Source organism: Amblyomma americanum, chromosome 5, assembly GCF_052857255.1.
Source record: "Amblyomma americanum isolate KBUSLIRL-KWMA chromosome 5, ASM5285725v1, whole genome shotgun sequence".
In the NCBI taxonomy this organism is placed as follows: domain Eukaryota; kingdom Metazoa; phylum Arthropoda; class Arachnida; order Ixodida; family Ixodidae; genus Amblyomma; species Amblyomma americanum.
In genome coordinates, this window is record NC_135501.1 from 108,817,000 (window position 1) to 108,834,193 (window position 17,194).

General features: G+C 51.1%; 1 protein-coding gene across 1 annotated transcript; it reads left to right on the forward strand.

Moving 5' to 3' along the window:
- Nucleotides 1-8,791: 8,791 nt before the first annotated feature.
- On the forward strand, nt 8,792-10,633 carry LOC144134094 (uncharacterized). Its single transcript, XM_077667079.1, has one exon. It carries the CDS (start codon nt 8,792-8,794, stop codon nt 10,631-10,633), a length of 1,842 nt encoding a protein of 613 aa, XP_077523205.1.
- The last annotated feature ends 6,561 nt before the right edge of the window (nt 10,634-17,194 follow it).

Sequence of the window (17,194 nt, forward strand, 5' to 3'; positions counted from 1 at the left end):
CCAACTGGGGCCATTATTGGAAATGTAAGTGAGTGGCAATGCCCATATCGGGAAAATACTGCCCAGCTTGAGCCATTGCTGGCGATGTAACTAAGCGGCACTGCCAATATCGGGGACACATAGAACATGTGGGGCCATCATTGGAACTGTCGGAAAGAGGCATTGCCTATATTGGGGTAATAGTGGTGATGGTGGTCCTATGTAGGACCACCATTTGCCATCACAATCCCAATATTGGGCCAATGGCTTGTGCTGCCTGGGAGGTGTTCTGGCGTTCTGGCGTTTGTGAAGTACCACAAACGAGAAAAGACCTTCGACCAATATCTCCTGCGTCGGAGTGGATGTTTCAGACAGAGACAGGACGCGTGCGGCGACTTCTGTCCATTCCATCGTCTCGGGATCGTGCCAGCGGCGACCGGCAGCCGCCAAGGCGTCCGCGAAGAACGCTGGAGACAGGTTACTTGGCTTAAGGCCTAGCTGGAGCTCCCACAGGGTGAAGACATAAATGGCCCTAAAAGGCCCAAAATTAGGCCTACCTGGTCGAGAGCGGTATCTTTGGATGCCGGGAGATGTTATCCGTCTAGGAGATGCAAAATTTGTGTGGTTGTGTGGAGTTTTGCGGTAATCTGGACGAAAATTGCCGGAGCCGAAATGAGGGCATCCGTTCTAGAGGCGCGGCGAACGCCGAGGAGGCGTCAACACTTTCGCATTACTACAATGCGGGTAAACGCAGTGATCTCAATTTTTTCTTAGCGTTTGATTTTTATTTTATTTATATACTGATCACTCCTTGTTTTTATTTTTATTTTCTTGTTTATTTCGTTACATATATGTTGCTAAGAAAAAAAAATGTTGCCTTATCAACTTTTACATTTTTGTTTGATTTACCTCTCAACTTATGATTGACAGTTCTTGCGGACAACTTCCGCTTACTCCTTCCGTCTACAACTTTCGTCAATGCCACTCATGAGCCAAGAAAGGCTTTCGCCCTAATAGACGTATAAAAAGTACGGCGTGCCAGACATACTGGCCTCAAATTCTTGGCAGTAATGCAGAAGGCGTAGATCGTGCCCAGCACTTCACTAACTTTGGGACGCGTAACTATGCTCTGTCAGTCCACCACCGGGCGGGCAAGGTCCTATGATGTTGGGCCGAATGCAGGAAATCTCGAGCAACATCGTTTGTAAAGAAACACAAAATAACAATAGAGCATAAAGGAGAAACAGTATTTCCCTGGGACGAAGCGCCAACCGGTGGGAAAATGAAATAAATCAAGTAAGAAGACACCGCAGCAAAAGCCAGGGCCTTCTTAGAGACTCCGGAAAGTCGGCATCCGAAAAACAGCGGAGAAAAAGACTACTGAGAGCACGGCGCTCTTAACTGGCAGTGACACTGAGGGGAGCCACGCGGTCTAGCATAAACGGCGCTTCTGGTCTACAATTCAGGAACGCGAACGGTTGTTCTCCCGAATGAATTAATGAAAAATTTTATTTCCAAGGAGTATTCTTGTGGTGTAGGTGGGCCCCTCAGTCCCGGGCCCCAGTGGTCTTTGCAGTCTTGCGAGTCCTGTCGATCAGTTCCAGCTGCTCTTCCGGCTTCGAGCAGGACAGCGCAGCCTCCCACTGCTTCCATTTTGGTGCGCTGTTTATTGGCGCTGCTTGCGTCTTCTGACTGGCCCATGCAACGTGATAAAGCGTTCAGTGGTCTCCGCAAAGCGGGCATTTTCTGTCATATGTTCAAGGATTGATTTTGCTTAGTAAACTGAGCTTTGGGTATGTATTAGTCTGCAGTTGTCTCCAAGCAGCTGACTGTTCTTTACTAAGGTTTTTGTGGAAGGGGAATATTGCTCCTGAGGGCTCGTTGGTGTTCCAAGATGGCTCCATACTGTCTAGTGACTGCGTCCGGCTCCCTTTCGGTGGGTGCCTCCCGGTGGGCGTATGCTCAGGCGTTGGCGTCCGCGCGTTGGTTCACTTTGACAGCCCCATGGCCTGGTGTCCACGTGATGAAGCATCTCGTAAATGCGATTGTCCTCGTATTGAATATGCGGATGGCTGCAGTGGATAAGCGTCCGCTGCTGTACCGCCTGCACACCTCTTGCGAGTCTGTATTTATGTGTGTATGGGGGCTCCTCGACCTGGTGGGTGATGGCGAGTGCGATTGCTGCATCCTCAGCCTCGAAGATGTTGTTGGTTTTGATCGAAGCGCAGTTGATTTCTCTGAGCTGGTGATCCACGACGCTGGATACAGAGCCGTATCGTTCTCTGTATGTGGTTGCATCAACGTATTATTCGTCTTTTTTCCCGGCGAGGCTTCTTTCGTGGGCTTCCGATCTTGCCTTTGTCCTCGCCTTGGGTACATCTGGATGCATGCTTCTCGGAATCGGGCTGACCTCAATGATCCTCCTAATTTCCGTCGGTACGCTTGCTGTGCTTTTGATTACTCTCAAAGCATCTCCTATGCCCAATAAACGCAACGCGTTTATGCCCGTTCGGGACAGCATCACTCTTGTTTTATGTGCAAGAAGATGGGCCTCGATATGTTCTTGTACTGTGCTGTTTATGCCCAATTTAGGGAATTTTTCCGTCGAAGTGTTGACTGGCAGTCCGAGGGCGCATTCGTAAGATTTCCTAAAAATTGGCTCTAATTTTTCCTCTTGTTGGTCGAGCGGTGTATTGGTGGGGGCGATGTATAATATTCTATTGACCACGAGGGCATGTGCTAGCCTTACATGTGCCCTCCTCCTTCATACCTCTTTTTAGATTGGTAATTCGTGCAATCATTGTGATCTGTGCTCTGACATTTGCGAGCAGTCTGATTGTGCTATTAACAACCCTTACTCTGTATCAACATGCCAAGAATCTTAACTTTCAATACTTCAGGAATCTTCGTTTCCCCTATGTAAATGGTAATTGAGTTTTACAGATCATACTCTCTTCTGTACACTCTGAGCACCTAACCTTTTTCAGTGGAGCATGAAGGTTCGCAGTGTTGGGCGCAAGCGATGACCGTGTCTCCTGCCCGCAGAAAAAGGTCTTGTTTTTCTCATAGGTTCCACTTGTCACCCAGAATGTGATATCTCCTGCGTATATATGGCATGTCTGATCCCATTAAATTCTTCGAGCTTCGTTGTTAAGCTGCTATGTTTATACCAATGTTGATAACAATGGTGACATCTGCTATGTTTTTAACAATGTTAAACACATAGGAGATATCACAGAGCCTTGCGGTGTTCCTTTTTTGTTGGTGATGAAGGTGTCAGCCCAGATACCTCCTATTCCAATGGTAGCGCATGTGTTGCTGTGGACGGCTTTTACATAGCTGTATGATCGCTGCCCGCAACAAAGTTAAGCCCCTCAAGCACAGTCCTGTGACAGACGTTGTCTAAGGCCGCTTTAAAATGTAGAGCGAGCAAGATGTTTTCTCCATATTTTGGCACAGTATTGAGCACCTCTTCGTTGATCTGCAGGAAAATGTCTCGTGCTGACAAGTATTTTCGGAATCCAAAGAATATGTGCAGCATGAGTTCGTTGTCTTCATTGTGGGTCTGCAACCTCTGATGCACAACTCTGTTATAATTTTCCCTGGCATGGAGTAAACGAAACGGGTCCAAGATTTTTCAGGTTTGGAGTCCTTCCACACTTCACAATTATTAATATTTCCTCCTGTCTTCTGTGTTCTGGATGGCCCCAGTTCCCTGTGTTTGTTGACAAATTCCAGTAATCTGTTGATTTATTGGTCATTTAAATTCCTGATTATGGCGTTGGTGATGCCATCCTTCTCTAGAGTTTTGTTGCTTGTGGCGGACATCACAGCCTATCTGAGTTCTTCTATGGTAAGGGATTCGTTCAGTGCGGGATTTGCTTCGCCCTTGCATGCCAAGCTGCTGTAGGCGCGTGTCACATTACCGATGTAGCGCCGTTTGATGTTCTCTAGCATTTCCTGGTTGATGCCTTGGAATAAGTTCGCGATCCTTTCGGTCGTCATAGGATTTTCGGATTTCGTCTTTATTGGGTCTATGACAACCCTTAGCAAGGCTCATGTCTTTGCCCAACCTAGTGTTCCCTGCAGCTTGTTCCATTTTAGGCCCCAGTCGCGCCTCAAGAGCTTCGTCGCATATTTCTCGGCTTATTGCTGACCCTGGCGATCTTAAGCTTGATCTGCCTGTTATGCTTCTGCCTTTTGAATTTTCGTAGCAGCGCTTGTCTGGCATCCCAAAGGCATAAGAGATGTTTATCCACCTCGGGCGTGTTGGTAGTGAGGGTGACCTCTCGGGTGAGTTTTTGCCAGTTTGTCTTGATCCTTGCGACCAAGCTTCCAACATCCATGAGCTCAGTGTCTCTGGAATGTTGGAATGTGCTCTTTGGACTTCCTACAGGCGTCTAAGTTTGGAAATCTACCCTGGTCATGTTTTTTTTCTAATCGGGAAACTTTCTATATGGATGCGCAAGATGCAGTGGCCACTGTCCAGAGTTTCCTTGTCATTTTCCCATCTTGCCTGCCTCACCCCTCTGAAGAACGCGAAGTGTGGGCACGAATCTCAGTTGATGCTGTTCCCCACTCGCGGGGGTTGGGTGTGGTCTGTGATGACGGTGAGCCTGCCACAATCAGCTTGTCTGGCTAGAACTTTTCCTTTCTGGGTTTCCCGAACGTAGCCCCAGCTTCTATTCCAGGCATTAAAATCTCCCAAGATGAAAAAGCCGTTCTTGCCTGCTGCTTCTTCTGTCTTACAAAGCAGGTAGTTGAAATTGGTTTTCCTTTGGCTTCACTGGCTGTATACGTTAAGTACAAAGATGCTTTCTTGGCTTGTATTTTGGGTAATTATTTCAATAAGGACGTGGTCAATGTCTGTGCCGTCGATGTTGTGTATGATTGTGGTGACCACTTTGGCAACCAGCGTGGCGCGGTTGCTTTGCCCCTGCCCCTCGTAGGCCGAGTTTTCGGAGAGAGTGAGTGAGCAGCCGGTTTCATGTAGGACGATTCTGTTTGGCGGAGAGGAGCAATTTGTGATGTGTTTAGAAGACCCTGCATTCGGCGGAACCCACTGCAGTTTAACTGCCATATTTGGAGTGTCTCCAACATGACTGCGCATCTACAGTTGCTCACTATGCTCAGATTGCTTGTTGTAGGATTTTCCTCTAGATTTTATGGCCGTGAAGTGTACTAGACGCTCTATATCTCGCGGGTCTCCTCTTCGATTTTAGAGATGAGGTTGGTAAGATTTGCCAATGCATTGTTTACAGTCGCCATGGCAGTTGTAAATTGCTGCCGCCCTATAGTTGCCCTCTGAGCTTCATTTTTTTCGGCTTTCAGTTGTTAAGGTCTTTTGGCTGGGCCTTTAGTTCTTCTAAGAGATCGTTAAGTTTTTCTCTCAGCATGGCGTTTTCTGCTCTTAGCGTCTGAACTGTCGTCCGCTTCTTAACTTGCGCGTTCGGTTGTTCATTAGTGTTTTTACCTATCACTGCTGTCTTTGTGTTCGTGTTTTTTGAAGCAGTGCGAGAGGTAGAAAAACGATGATCTTTCCTGCTCACCCTGGTTTCTTCCTCCTTTTTCGTTATGATCTTCTGCCGCTTCGTTTTGGATTCTGGAGCCTCTCTTCTCCTGGACGCCGATTTCGACCTTGATCTTCATCTTGATGCCAATCTAGACTCAGATTTCCAACTGTAGTCCTCGCTAAACCAGCGTTTCCGGGCCCGCTCATGTCCTTCAGTGCGACCGTCACCCCTGTCTCCGCTGCCTGATTCCTCTTTTTTTCTCGTCCGTGGTCTCTCTTTCCTGAGGCGTTCCTTGCCCTCCTTTGCCCCTGTAGGGTGTGCTTCCGTTCGTACCGCACATCTGGGCTCGCAGCTGTGCCCATATCCTTGATCGCTGGCTGGGTGCATTTGGAGGAGACGACGGCGTCAGGTGTCGGGCAGACGTCCGCCCTATGGCCGGCCTTGAAACATATATAGCAAACTTGCCGCGATGATCGATAGGGGTATCAAGGGATCTCGCCGCCGTAGTAGTAAACGTAGCGGGGGAAGATATTTCTTCTAAGTTAATGACCGCGCTTGGGGAATTGGCAAGCATTCTTAGATAAAATATTTGACTCCTTAGGTATGTAACCAAAGATGCGATACTAAATCAGTTGGCATGGTTCCTGCGCCCAGTCTATTAATGGCACCTTTGCGCGAATTTTCCGGCGCGGCCACGTAAGCCGTCACCGCGTAGGCTTTTGCACAAAAGCGTAGCCTTGAAATGCACTGCAAAGCATTGGCGTGCGGAGTATAGCGATGTTGGATCCGTTGCGCAGCCGTCTAAGAAAGCTGCCTTCGTTGCACACGTCTTGTTTTTCGCATGCTTTGGTTATAGCCTTCGCCATCTGATGCGTGTTCATTTCGCAGATATTATGTCGTGCGGTGTGGGATGTTGATACTGATTCTTCGTTCTAATGATGACTTTCAAATCGTTTTTTGGCAGTGGAAGTAGCTTCTCTCTGCGAAAGGGATTCCACTTCAGTTTGGGTTGGCTCAGTGCTCAGTTGTCCGCCGCGTCGGCCCCGCTCTCGGACCGGTAATCCGCCCCGAGTTGTGGTATTTTCCAGTTAACCATCCGACGTTGTCGATAGTTCACTTGTGCGGGAGGCCAGTTGCGTTGTCTTCGGAATGAAGACAACGCCGACGCCGCCGCGTCGTCGTCAGCCATCCTCGCGGGTCCCACGTTAGAGGCAGCAGCGTTCCTTCGGGCTGACGGCCCGACGCCTCCTGGGCTTGGTGCAGCGTTCTCTGTCTTGAATTTTCAGACGTGGAGAGAATAGCGAAGTCTGGACTTACGGACGAAAGGCGGTTAACCACGGATTTCGCCTGAATAGCATAAAATACTGGAGTACTCCATCTTCGGCTAAGTTGAGTTTTTCCAGGTGAAATGAAGCGTCGAGGCAGGAGCACATGGGAAGCGCGTTCGCTCCGTCTCCTCCCCTATGGCGGTGTGAACTGCAGATGATTGCGACGGTGCAAGTGCGGTGGTGGGGACATTGCCGCCACCAAGCCATGCGCATATGAGGAGGGAGGGGGGGGGGACAGTAAGAGCGTCTTATCGGCATTGATGGTGAAAAAGAAAGTGGACGAGGCCATTGCAACCAGAGGTGTCGTCGGAAGATGTGTGCAATCCATGGAGGAAGGAAAACTTAGGAGAGGTCCTCGCTCTCCGACCTGCACGCCAAAAAGTGTGCCGGAAGTCGCGCGCGTTCGCAAAGACTACTGGTAGTCTTTGGCTGATGGCGCAGCCAACAGTAACGCTGGGTGCGGCGGTGTCGTCAGCTGCAATGCCTGCGGCGCATGCGCAAGCGCGCTGAGACGGCGGCCAAGAAGGGGGGTGGGGCTGGGGGGAGCCGGCTTCAAAAATTGCTACGCAACCGCCTCTCCCGAGTTCTCTCCTTCCTTAATAGTGTAATATTTTCTAAATATATCCAGTGTTTTTGTAGTCGATATTCATTTTTTGTACCCGTGTGATTTATCCGCTGTTATTCGAACCCCAAAGTTTAAAGTTCAAAGCTGTACTACTATAACTAAATTCGGGAGCTGCTAAACCACTTGCGCAGTGAAACGAAGAGCATGAAGTCATCTGTCGGCTTTGAAAAAACTCTTGAAGCTGCCCTTCGGCGCACTCACGTCTTCATACATAACAGTACCGACATCCCAGCAGGCGTCGCCGTAGTTCACCGTCGACTTGCCCGTCCTCCCTGGCAGCTGAAACATGGTCGCTCCTACATTAAGGGAGAATAGCACTGTCACTGTGTCCGGTATCTTCGCCAGGCCCATGAGCTCGACAGTCGATACCTGCGTGCATTGTACGACGCAGCGTTTTCTTTTTCAGACAGCAATGAAGCGGCACACCTGGACGAGACATGTCAGAGTTTTCGCCTTGTTGAAACGTTTTGCATTAATTGCATAGCTTCTACGATATCTTTGCTACGCTTCTAATGCGAACCCTTAAGAACGTTTCTGCAGCAACTCTGCTCTTTTGTAGAGCTAAAAGCTCTACTCCTCCACCACAAAAATGAAGGTCATGTAGCTATGAAATTTGACCTTCAAACTAGGAGGAGCGGATGCTTCGCTCTGACGTCATACCCCATGATTCGATAAGCCTCGCCACAGCTGCGCGCGTTTAGCCGAAGGTGCTCGCTCACCTCGCAACTTTCGAACAACGTGGCTCACTGCGCATCGCCACAGGTGCGTATGCGTAGCCGACGGCACTCTCGCTATTGCCGGAAATCGTGTGACGCGCCATTCGCTATATAGAAGCCGTGTGCTTACCTTCACACAAAGCCATGGATGAGCAACATGCCGCTACTAGTGCTTCGATTATGTATCCTAGCCGTGAAGCGGAATCTGATGCACTTTACGGTATGGAAAGCCGTATGATTGGATAACCGTGCTTAACAGATCTTTCGCACGTCTTACCAGGTAAAGCTGGATCGAACCACAGCATTTTTTATTTTTTTACGCATGTGCAACTGACTCTGGGACCACAGAATCATGCCTTGAATTCTTGTGCTCACAGCCGCAAGTAGGAGATCGCACAGCACACGGGACGGGAGCGGTCGCATACCGCGTCGGCTCCGTGACAGATCGCAATCAATTGCGATGCACTAACTTTTCCCCCTGCAAGCCTGATATCATCGTCTCCAGGAACTTCAGCGGCACCCGTCTACACCACGTTTGTTAAGGTGGGGCCAATTTTTGACCACTTTTCGGTCATTTGAAGCTTTCGTCACGCCGCGGTGGTGCTAAGCCTAACGGCGCCGGGGCCTGCGATGGCCCCGGTCGGGGATCCCTCGGCTCTGGCGGCTCCAAATCAAGTCACCGGATACGACCCGCAGTCCTTGCAGATCGTAACAATGGATACCCATAAATCCGAGGATACGACTCAAGGCGAGGATCCTCTACCAACCGAGGACGATTACCTCCAAGATATGGTCCGCGTCTGGCGCGGAAAGAAGAACGCGGCGGCGGCATCGAGGGACGCTGGTGCTGGTGCCACCCAGCAACAGGCGCCGGCTAGCTCTGCGCATACGCACGGCGGGAGTGCGCTGAACGCAGCCTCGAAGCGCTCCAAGCAACTCCGGTGGCGGCCGCAGAACACGCCGCGCATTGAAAAAGATGACATCGTCGTGGTGCTGAAACCAAGAAACACGGTCGACTTCAAGGCAACTTTAGGTCCTGGACGAGCCGGCGCTGCAGTCCGCAGCATCCTCGGGGACGACGCAAATGCTGGACTTGAGGTGTGGCCCATTTGGTACCAAAACGTCCTTGTATGTGCACTGAAATCTGTCGACGCCGCGGAGAAGCTACTCCGGGATATTGTGCTGCCGGTAGGGGAACGCGAGCTACCGTTCCGGGGACACCCTAAACTCTCCGGTTCGTTCTGTCGAGGCGTCGTGACTGTTTCGCCAGACGAAACGTCTGAAAGCGTTAAACGAAAACTCAGTGCGGAACAAAATGTGTTGTCTGTGCGCAAGCTAGGGGGAACCCCGGTTGCGGTGATCACCTTCGCGGGGACCAAGGTGCCATGGACGGTGTTGTACAGCTACGAACGGCTCCCTGTTCGGCTGTACAAGAAAACAGTGCCAGCATGCCACCGCTGTGGCACAGTGGGCCATCGGGCCGATGCGTGCCCGCTACCACAGCCGGGCCGCTGCAAACGCTGCGGAGTCCAGGTTCCCGATGCCACTCCTGACGGCCCGGCAGAACATGACTGTGTTCCGAGCTGCCTCATCTGCGGAGGCGGCCACCCTACCGGAGCTCCTGGCTGTGCCGGGCGGTTCCGGAAAGCCATCAAACCGAGCTCCCCATCCGGATCTAAACCGAAGACAAAGACGGGGCCCAAACAGGCTCCTCCGCCCAAGGCCAAGAAAGCGCCAGCCGATCAGGAAACCAAGGCCAAACCCGGCACATTGAAACCTGTCAAGTCCGCGACCCAGGTGGTGCCCCCGGTCCTCAACGCCAGGGACTTCCCGCCCTTGGCACCCGTCCAACCACAAGTGAGCAGTTGGAGTAGGGCAGTCTCCGGGCCCCCTACCCGTCCCTCCCCTACCAAAACCGCCCTACAGCAGCAGATAGAGGAGCTCAGGCGCCAGAACCAAATTCTAGCGCGCAAAATTCAAGAATTAGAGCCCAAACAGGCCGGGTCATCCGAACCAATGCAAGAAGCTGAGCCAGATGACGAGGATGACGGATCATCCGTAACATCTTGCCTCACTAGCGTTTCGCGGCAGTGCGAGGACACGGTAGTTGGATCTGCGGGCCGCGTCGCCGGCCTAGAGGCACTGCAGCGCCAAACCGAGCAACTGGAGGAGCAAGTGGCGGCCCTCCCGATTCAAATCATGTCAGCAGTCCGCGAGTCCTTCCAGGACATGTTCAAGGCAGCTTTAACGCAAGCACTTCCCGACCTTATGGCCCAGGTCACTGACTCGGTCCTTAAAGCCGTGCAGCCCTGGGTCAGCACCCAAATTAAGAACGCCACAAGCTGCGAATCCCCTCACCTCAAATGTAAGACAGCCTCCCGCCAGGCAGCGGAGGAACATGGTTCAGGATCTGCAGCTGGTGGGTCGGTGCGGCCAATCGCTGGGGTTGCGCTGGCTCGCGGCCAGAGCTAGTCCGCTCGCCCGTAAATAAATAGAACAAAATGGCTAGCAGATCTAATAGGAATGATAAAAACCTTGAAAAATTCCAGATCATCCAATGGAACTGCAGGGGTTTCAGAGCTTGGAAAAACGGTAACACCTCCAGCTCTACCTGCAGTCCCTAGGAGACATGCCGGCACTCACAACCCTGCAGGATCCCGGCATAGTCGCTAAATTATCAGGCTACAGCACCTCTCAGGGGGGCGCCTCTACGTGCATCTTGGTGAATAAAGCTTACACCGTGGTTCAGGTCGAATTAGACTTGAGTACCGAGCAAGAATATACAATGGTCCGGGTACTGCCTCTCAGGCGCTGCGACCCGTCAATACATATCCTCAACATATACTTCCCTCCGCATAAGCCGCGCGTAACTTTTAATGAAATCTTCCTTCGCGCGATAAAAATGGCAGCCAAAGAGCCTCTAGTGATCGTTGGAGACTTCAATGCTCCCAGCCTTCATTATGGCTACCACTTCGAACAGGCAAGAGGACGTAAGCTGGCGGAGCTCATCTCCACCCTCAGCCTCACGTTGCTCACGGACCCGGCGTATCCCACCCGAGTGGGGAATTCGGTAACCCGCGACACGTGTCCCGACCTTTCTCTCGTTAAAAATGCTAGAGCGGCTGCTTGGGAGAACTTGGGAGATTTTCTATGCAGCGATCACCTCCTTCTCCGGATTACACTCATGGCGAAGGCAGCGCGCAAAAAATGGGGTCAGGCCAAGCTGACCGATTGGCACAAATTCCGAAATCACACTATCCCTCCCGTACTATTTTCTTGCGGCTACGCGGAGTGGGCTACCCACATATACAACATTCAGAAACGGCACGTCACAACACTACAAACCACCGAAGAGATCCCCGCAGTGGACACCCACCTCCTGCATTTGTGGGAGGCGCGCCGGAGCTTAACTAAACGGTGGAAAAAGCAGAAAACTAATCGCAAATTACGCGACCGCATAGCCAAACTCACAGAGCAGGCTGCAGCGTATGCCGCCGAACTCTCAGATTCAAATTGGATAGCACGCTGGGACGCCGCAGCTCATCAGATGAGCTCGAAGGGGACGTGGCGTCTCTTTCACAGTCTAATCGACCCCTCCCAAACGGGAGGGGAGACGCAAAAGCAGCTCCGGCGGGTTCTGCAAGGGTATCAAGGTACGACGGCGCAACTTGCGGACACTCTGTGCGACAGATATCTCTGTCGTATGGAGGACCCGCCTGGGCCTGAGTGCATGTACTCTGGCAGGCCTAATGAAACACTTGATGCCCCTTTTGGGTTGTACGACCTTAAGGCGGCCTTAGCAAAAATGCGCCGGGGTAGGGTTCCGGGACGGGATCACATAACAGTGAACCTGTTGGCGAACCTACCGGACCCAGCCTACCTCCATTTATTAGAATACATCAACCAGATCTGGGACGGGCGTCCAATCCCTCCCGAGTGGAAATGTCACTTGTGACGTTTATCCCTAAAACAGGTAAGGCCGTGAATACGGACAACCTGAGGCCCATATCACTGACCTCATGTGCGGGCAAGCTTATGGAGACGATGGTTCGGGATCGCCTCTCTCCATACCTGGAGAGTAAGGGCGTCTTTGCAGTCACTCTGTTCGGGTTTCGCCCCCACATGTCTGCACAGGATGTCCTTCTCCAGCTGCACAGGGATGTAATACGACCCACAACTATGCAACACAATGACAAAGCCATCCTCGCCCTTGACCTGAAAGGGGCTTTCGACAATGTTAAACACGGAAGCATTCTGGCCAACTTGAGTTCTACCGATTGTGGGGCTAGGGCCTACGCGTATGTAAGAGATTTCTTGACTAATCGCCAGGCCTTCCTTCGGATTGAGGGCGAGGAATACGGCCCTTACATGATGGGAACACGTGGTACCCCTCAGAGAGTGGTGTTATCACCGCTCCTGTTCAACATGGATATGATGCGCCTCCCAAGCCAACTTTCCCTGGTGGAAGGCATTCAACACGCGTTATATGCAGATGACATTACAATTTGAACCACTGAGGGGAGCCTTGGGGACATGGAGGCCCGCCTTCAGCAGGCCGCTTCCATAGTCGATGCGTATGCTATGGACTGTGGGCTCCAATGTGCTCCAGCGAAATCAGAGCTTCTGCATGTCAGAGCGAACCCAAAGGATAGGACATCAATTCACACCTCTCTGTCAGGAGGTCCTATTAGAGAGTTAGAGGAGCTCCGTATTCTGGGCCTTTTCATTCACCACAGACTCAGACCGGACTCCATCATTGTGAAACTCAAGAAAGTAGGCGAACAGGTAGGGCGTATGATCCGCCGCGTTTCCAACAAGCGGGGTGGTCTGCGGGGCAGGGACGCGCTTCGGCTCGTCTATGCCTTCGTGACTAGCCGGATCCTCTACGCCGTGCCATATCTCCGCACTACTAAGCAAGACGAGGCGCGAATAGACGCCATCATCCGCAAGGCAACTAAGCGAGCCCTGGATCTCCCGGTGGCTACCTCTAATGCCAACCTGAAGGCATTCGGGGTGCTAAACTCCTACCAGGAGCTGCGGGAGGCCCAGCTCGTGAACCAATGCACGCGGCTCATGCAGACGGCCCCTGGGCGCCGCCTGCTAAACCGCGTACACATCCAACACGACTGCACTCCAGAGGAGATGGAGCGTATCCCGGTACTGTGGCGCCATATGCTCTGGGTCTCCCCGCTCCCCCGTAACATGGACACCGACATGCACGAAAACAGACGACAAGCGCGGGCTCGGGCTCTTGAGAGACAACACGGCTCCCGACCCGGTGTATATTCTGTAGACGTAGCAGGGCCGTCGCCCACGGGATTTTATAAGGCCGCTGTTGTTCACCAGGAAATGCACGTCGATGAACTCTTTTCGAGCCCCGAATTCAATGCGAGCCGAGGAAGCAGCGATAGCGCTTGCAGCCGCCCACGCCAATTCGAGAATCATCATTACGGACTCCCGAAAAGCATGTGATCATTACTTGGCTGGGGAGATCTCCCCCTTAGCTGCTTGCATTCTAAGAGGGACTGCCACTGTTCCAACACCGAAAAGAAACATTTGGGCTCCTGGCCATCAGGGCGTACGAGGTAATGAGGCCGCTGACGCGGCTGCCCGAGCGCTTATTTACCGCGCTCCTCATCACAGCTCTTCTGGCTCGGAGACTAACCAGCCGCTGCTGCGATTCAGGGAAATAATAACGCATTATAGCGACAACCACCGCCTTTTCCCGGCCCCTGCCAAGGGGCTGAGTAAGACGGAGGAGCGAACTTTAAGGCGCCTGCAGACAGGTACTCTGCTCTGTCCTGCAATCTTAAAGCATTACGATCCTAACACGGATGGGCGATGCCCGCACTGTGGGGAGACCTGTGATATCTTCCACATGGTGTGGGCATGTACTCAAAATCCCCACCTCCCCCTTCCCCTACCCCTTCAAGAGAGGCATGGGAGACTGCCCTCCTCACACTAAGGCACAACTTTTTATGCGAAGCATACTAGCCGCACAAACGAGCTCTTCCTTGCTGCGCCGCGCGCGGCCGTGTAGCTACCACTTGACCTACATCGGCGCAACACGTCATATGACGTCACAACAGCTGTGAAAGCTGGGGCTCAACTCGTGCGCTCGCTTGCGGACGCGCAGCCTCCGCCAGCGGCCTAACTCCCGCTCCTACCGCTAGGAGATACTGACGTCACGCAATTGTATAAAAGGCTACGCACTCGTTGAGTCAGTTGAGCAGCGAGATGTCGGCCAGGGAGAGGGCTGCTCGCCAGACCGCAAAGCGCAAGTTACAAAGAGCCACGGAAACGGGAGAAGAACGAGAAGTACGGCTTGGCAAGCGACGTATGCTTCGCATCCTAGGCTTAACCATAAGCTAAGCCAGGCCATTTTCATTTCTTCTTTCACTCTCAACTCCCTCCCTTTCCTTAGGGCGCGGTTCAGGTGCCTGCCGATATGTGTGACAGATACTACGCCAGTTCTATTCCTCAACTGCCAACAGCCAATTCAAGAAAATAAACGCACAATCACAGCATCCAATTTGCAGCAGGCCTGCTGCGTCTGTTGTATTTGCTCAGCTTGTTACACAGTATAATCGAGATTGACCGACAAAAAAAACAGGAAGGAATATAGAGTACACGCATACGTGTACAGATGAGCGTACGTACCTGTGTATTTAGAACACGAAAATTTGTTTTGAGGAACAGAATGTAAGCAGTTACTGTCTCACATATCTCAGTGGACATCTGAGCAGCGCCTTATGGGCCTTCGGGAAGAGATAATGGAGTGAGCAGAAGAAGAAAGGAGTAGATGCCCAAGTGGAGGTCTCGGGAATAATTTGTCCACCCAGGGTTGGACCCCGACCCCGGCGGCGTTTTCATGGAGGCGAAAGGCTAAGGCGCGAGTGTGTTGTGCAATGTCGGTGCTCGTTGATGATAACCAGGTGGTCGAAATTATTCCGGAACTCTCCACGGCGGCCACGTTTTCCTTCTTTTGCTCCATCCTTTATCCCTTCGGTTACGGCACCGTTCAGGTGTCCGCCGATATGTGAGAGAGATACTGCGACATTTCCTTTCCCCAAAAACCAATTTTCAATGTTTCGCTTAGAGATACCTAACGTGCACTGACGTCGAGCAGCGCCCGGGCGCCTTTTGCCTTTCGTCTTCATCGAAACGCGTCCACCGCACTGAGGTTCGAAGCCGGGTACTTCGTGCCTGAAGCATGCGCATTGATCGTTTTGGTTGAGAGACTATCCCAAGTGATTCCTACGTAAGGAAAACTTGTCGAAATAAGCCTGGTGATGAGGTGATTCGAAATAATGGAGGGAAGCTGGTGAGGACCTCTGAGAAAAGCCTTTTTTTCTTTTGCAGGGTATTCCACCTGTCTGACGATGATGATGACAATTTCTGGCCCGTAATCTTGCCGCTTATCAATCGATGCGCGACATGCTTCTACTTCCATCAAAAATAGCTCCGCACTTTCTTGACAGCCAAGACTCGTCCTCACCTCCCATGATTAGCCTTTACAATGCTGGGAACTGCAAACTGTGACTTAACAAGACGGCAGAGGCACTCATCTATTCAGTGTAAAAAGGTCATCGTGATCGACTTCAGAATTTTTGTGGCATCCGGAATGGAAGTAGAACAGTTAGTTTGACAGAAATGAAATTTAACTAATCGTCTTGGGTCCTTGCAGATGCCACAAATGGCACAGGAATTCTCTTATGTGTATTTGGTCTGAACACGCAAAGAAATGCCTGAGAAAATCAGATAAAAATTTTAATGTGAAATAGCTGGTGTACATTACTTCATGCTGCTGTCTAATAGACGCCAATAAAGAACTGCTCATATTGGAATGGCTAGTAGCATATATAAGAGCAGCTGCCTGAGCATAGACGGTTCGCTGTGTGGACTTCGCAAAGCCTCCGGTTGCTGTTAAATAAGGAAGTTTATTTCACTCTATGCCGAACACGGTATACAGAGCAATCTCGACCACCTGGAAATCTTTAACGTGCACTGATATCGTACAAAATACGGGTGCCTTTTGCGTTTCTCCTCCATCGCGGTCGGGTTCGAACACTCGTCAGGTTCATACACGGTGTATATGAACCTGCCTAAACATTCAAGGTAACTCAGCCAATAGTGTTGAAGATATTTCACATAATGGTTGAAACACACATCTCCTTTCATATACAACCGCATCAAGAAAAGAAAACTTTTGCTGTAGTAGTGTGCTCAGGAATAATTTAGACCACCTGGGAACCTTTAACGTTCACTGACGTCACAGAGCACAAGGGCGCCTTTGTGTTTCGCCTTCATCGAGTTTCATTGAAGGCGAAACGCAAATGCGCCTGTGTGCTGTGCGTTGTCAGTGCATGTTAAAAATTACCGGGTTGTCGAAATCATTCTCCAGCCCTCCACTACGATACCTCTTTCTTCCTTTTTCTCGGCATCCCTCCTACACCCCTGTCCTTATGGCGTGGTTCAGGTGTCCGCCGAGATGTGACAGATACTGCGGCATTTAATTTTTCAAAAAAGCAGTTTATACTTATTTATAATTTCTTATATTGCAGCATTTTTACAAAAGACTCGTGAATAATAAAAGCCCTGTAAATGTTTTTTTTTACATAACGAAAGGAACGATCGCATAGTAACCGGACAGGTCCGCGAGTGAATAGTAACGAAAGAGGGAGAGGAGACAAAGGCATCCTCACTAACCATGCTGGGCAACGGGAGGGGCAGGCTGTTGTCGTATGTTGTCGAACGGGCAACTACGCACTGACTGGTGGGTCTATCGTCCAGCAGGTGCGTGTAGAGGACCAACATGTCCATAGGATGCGTCCTGCACACACAGATGCTATGTATGTGTAATACAGGAAACACCCGGACAACGAAATAGCAGGATCGGGAGGCAAAAGACAGGCCGGGTCAGAATAAGGTATCGAGTCTTTTGTGTTGCCTCATCCCTTGATTGTTTTTTTTTTAAATTTTTATCTCTTACTGTCTTGCTTAGCGGGGCTGTACCTCCGCCAAATTTTATTC

Coding starts and splice junctions, on each gene's coding strand:
- LOC144134094 (XM_077667079.1), top strand. CDS start 8,792: ATGGCCCCGGTCGGGGATCCCTCGGCTCTGGCGGCTCCAAATCAAGTC.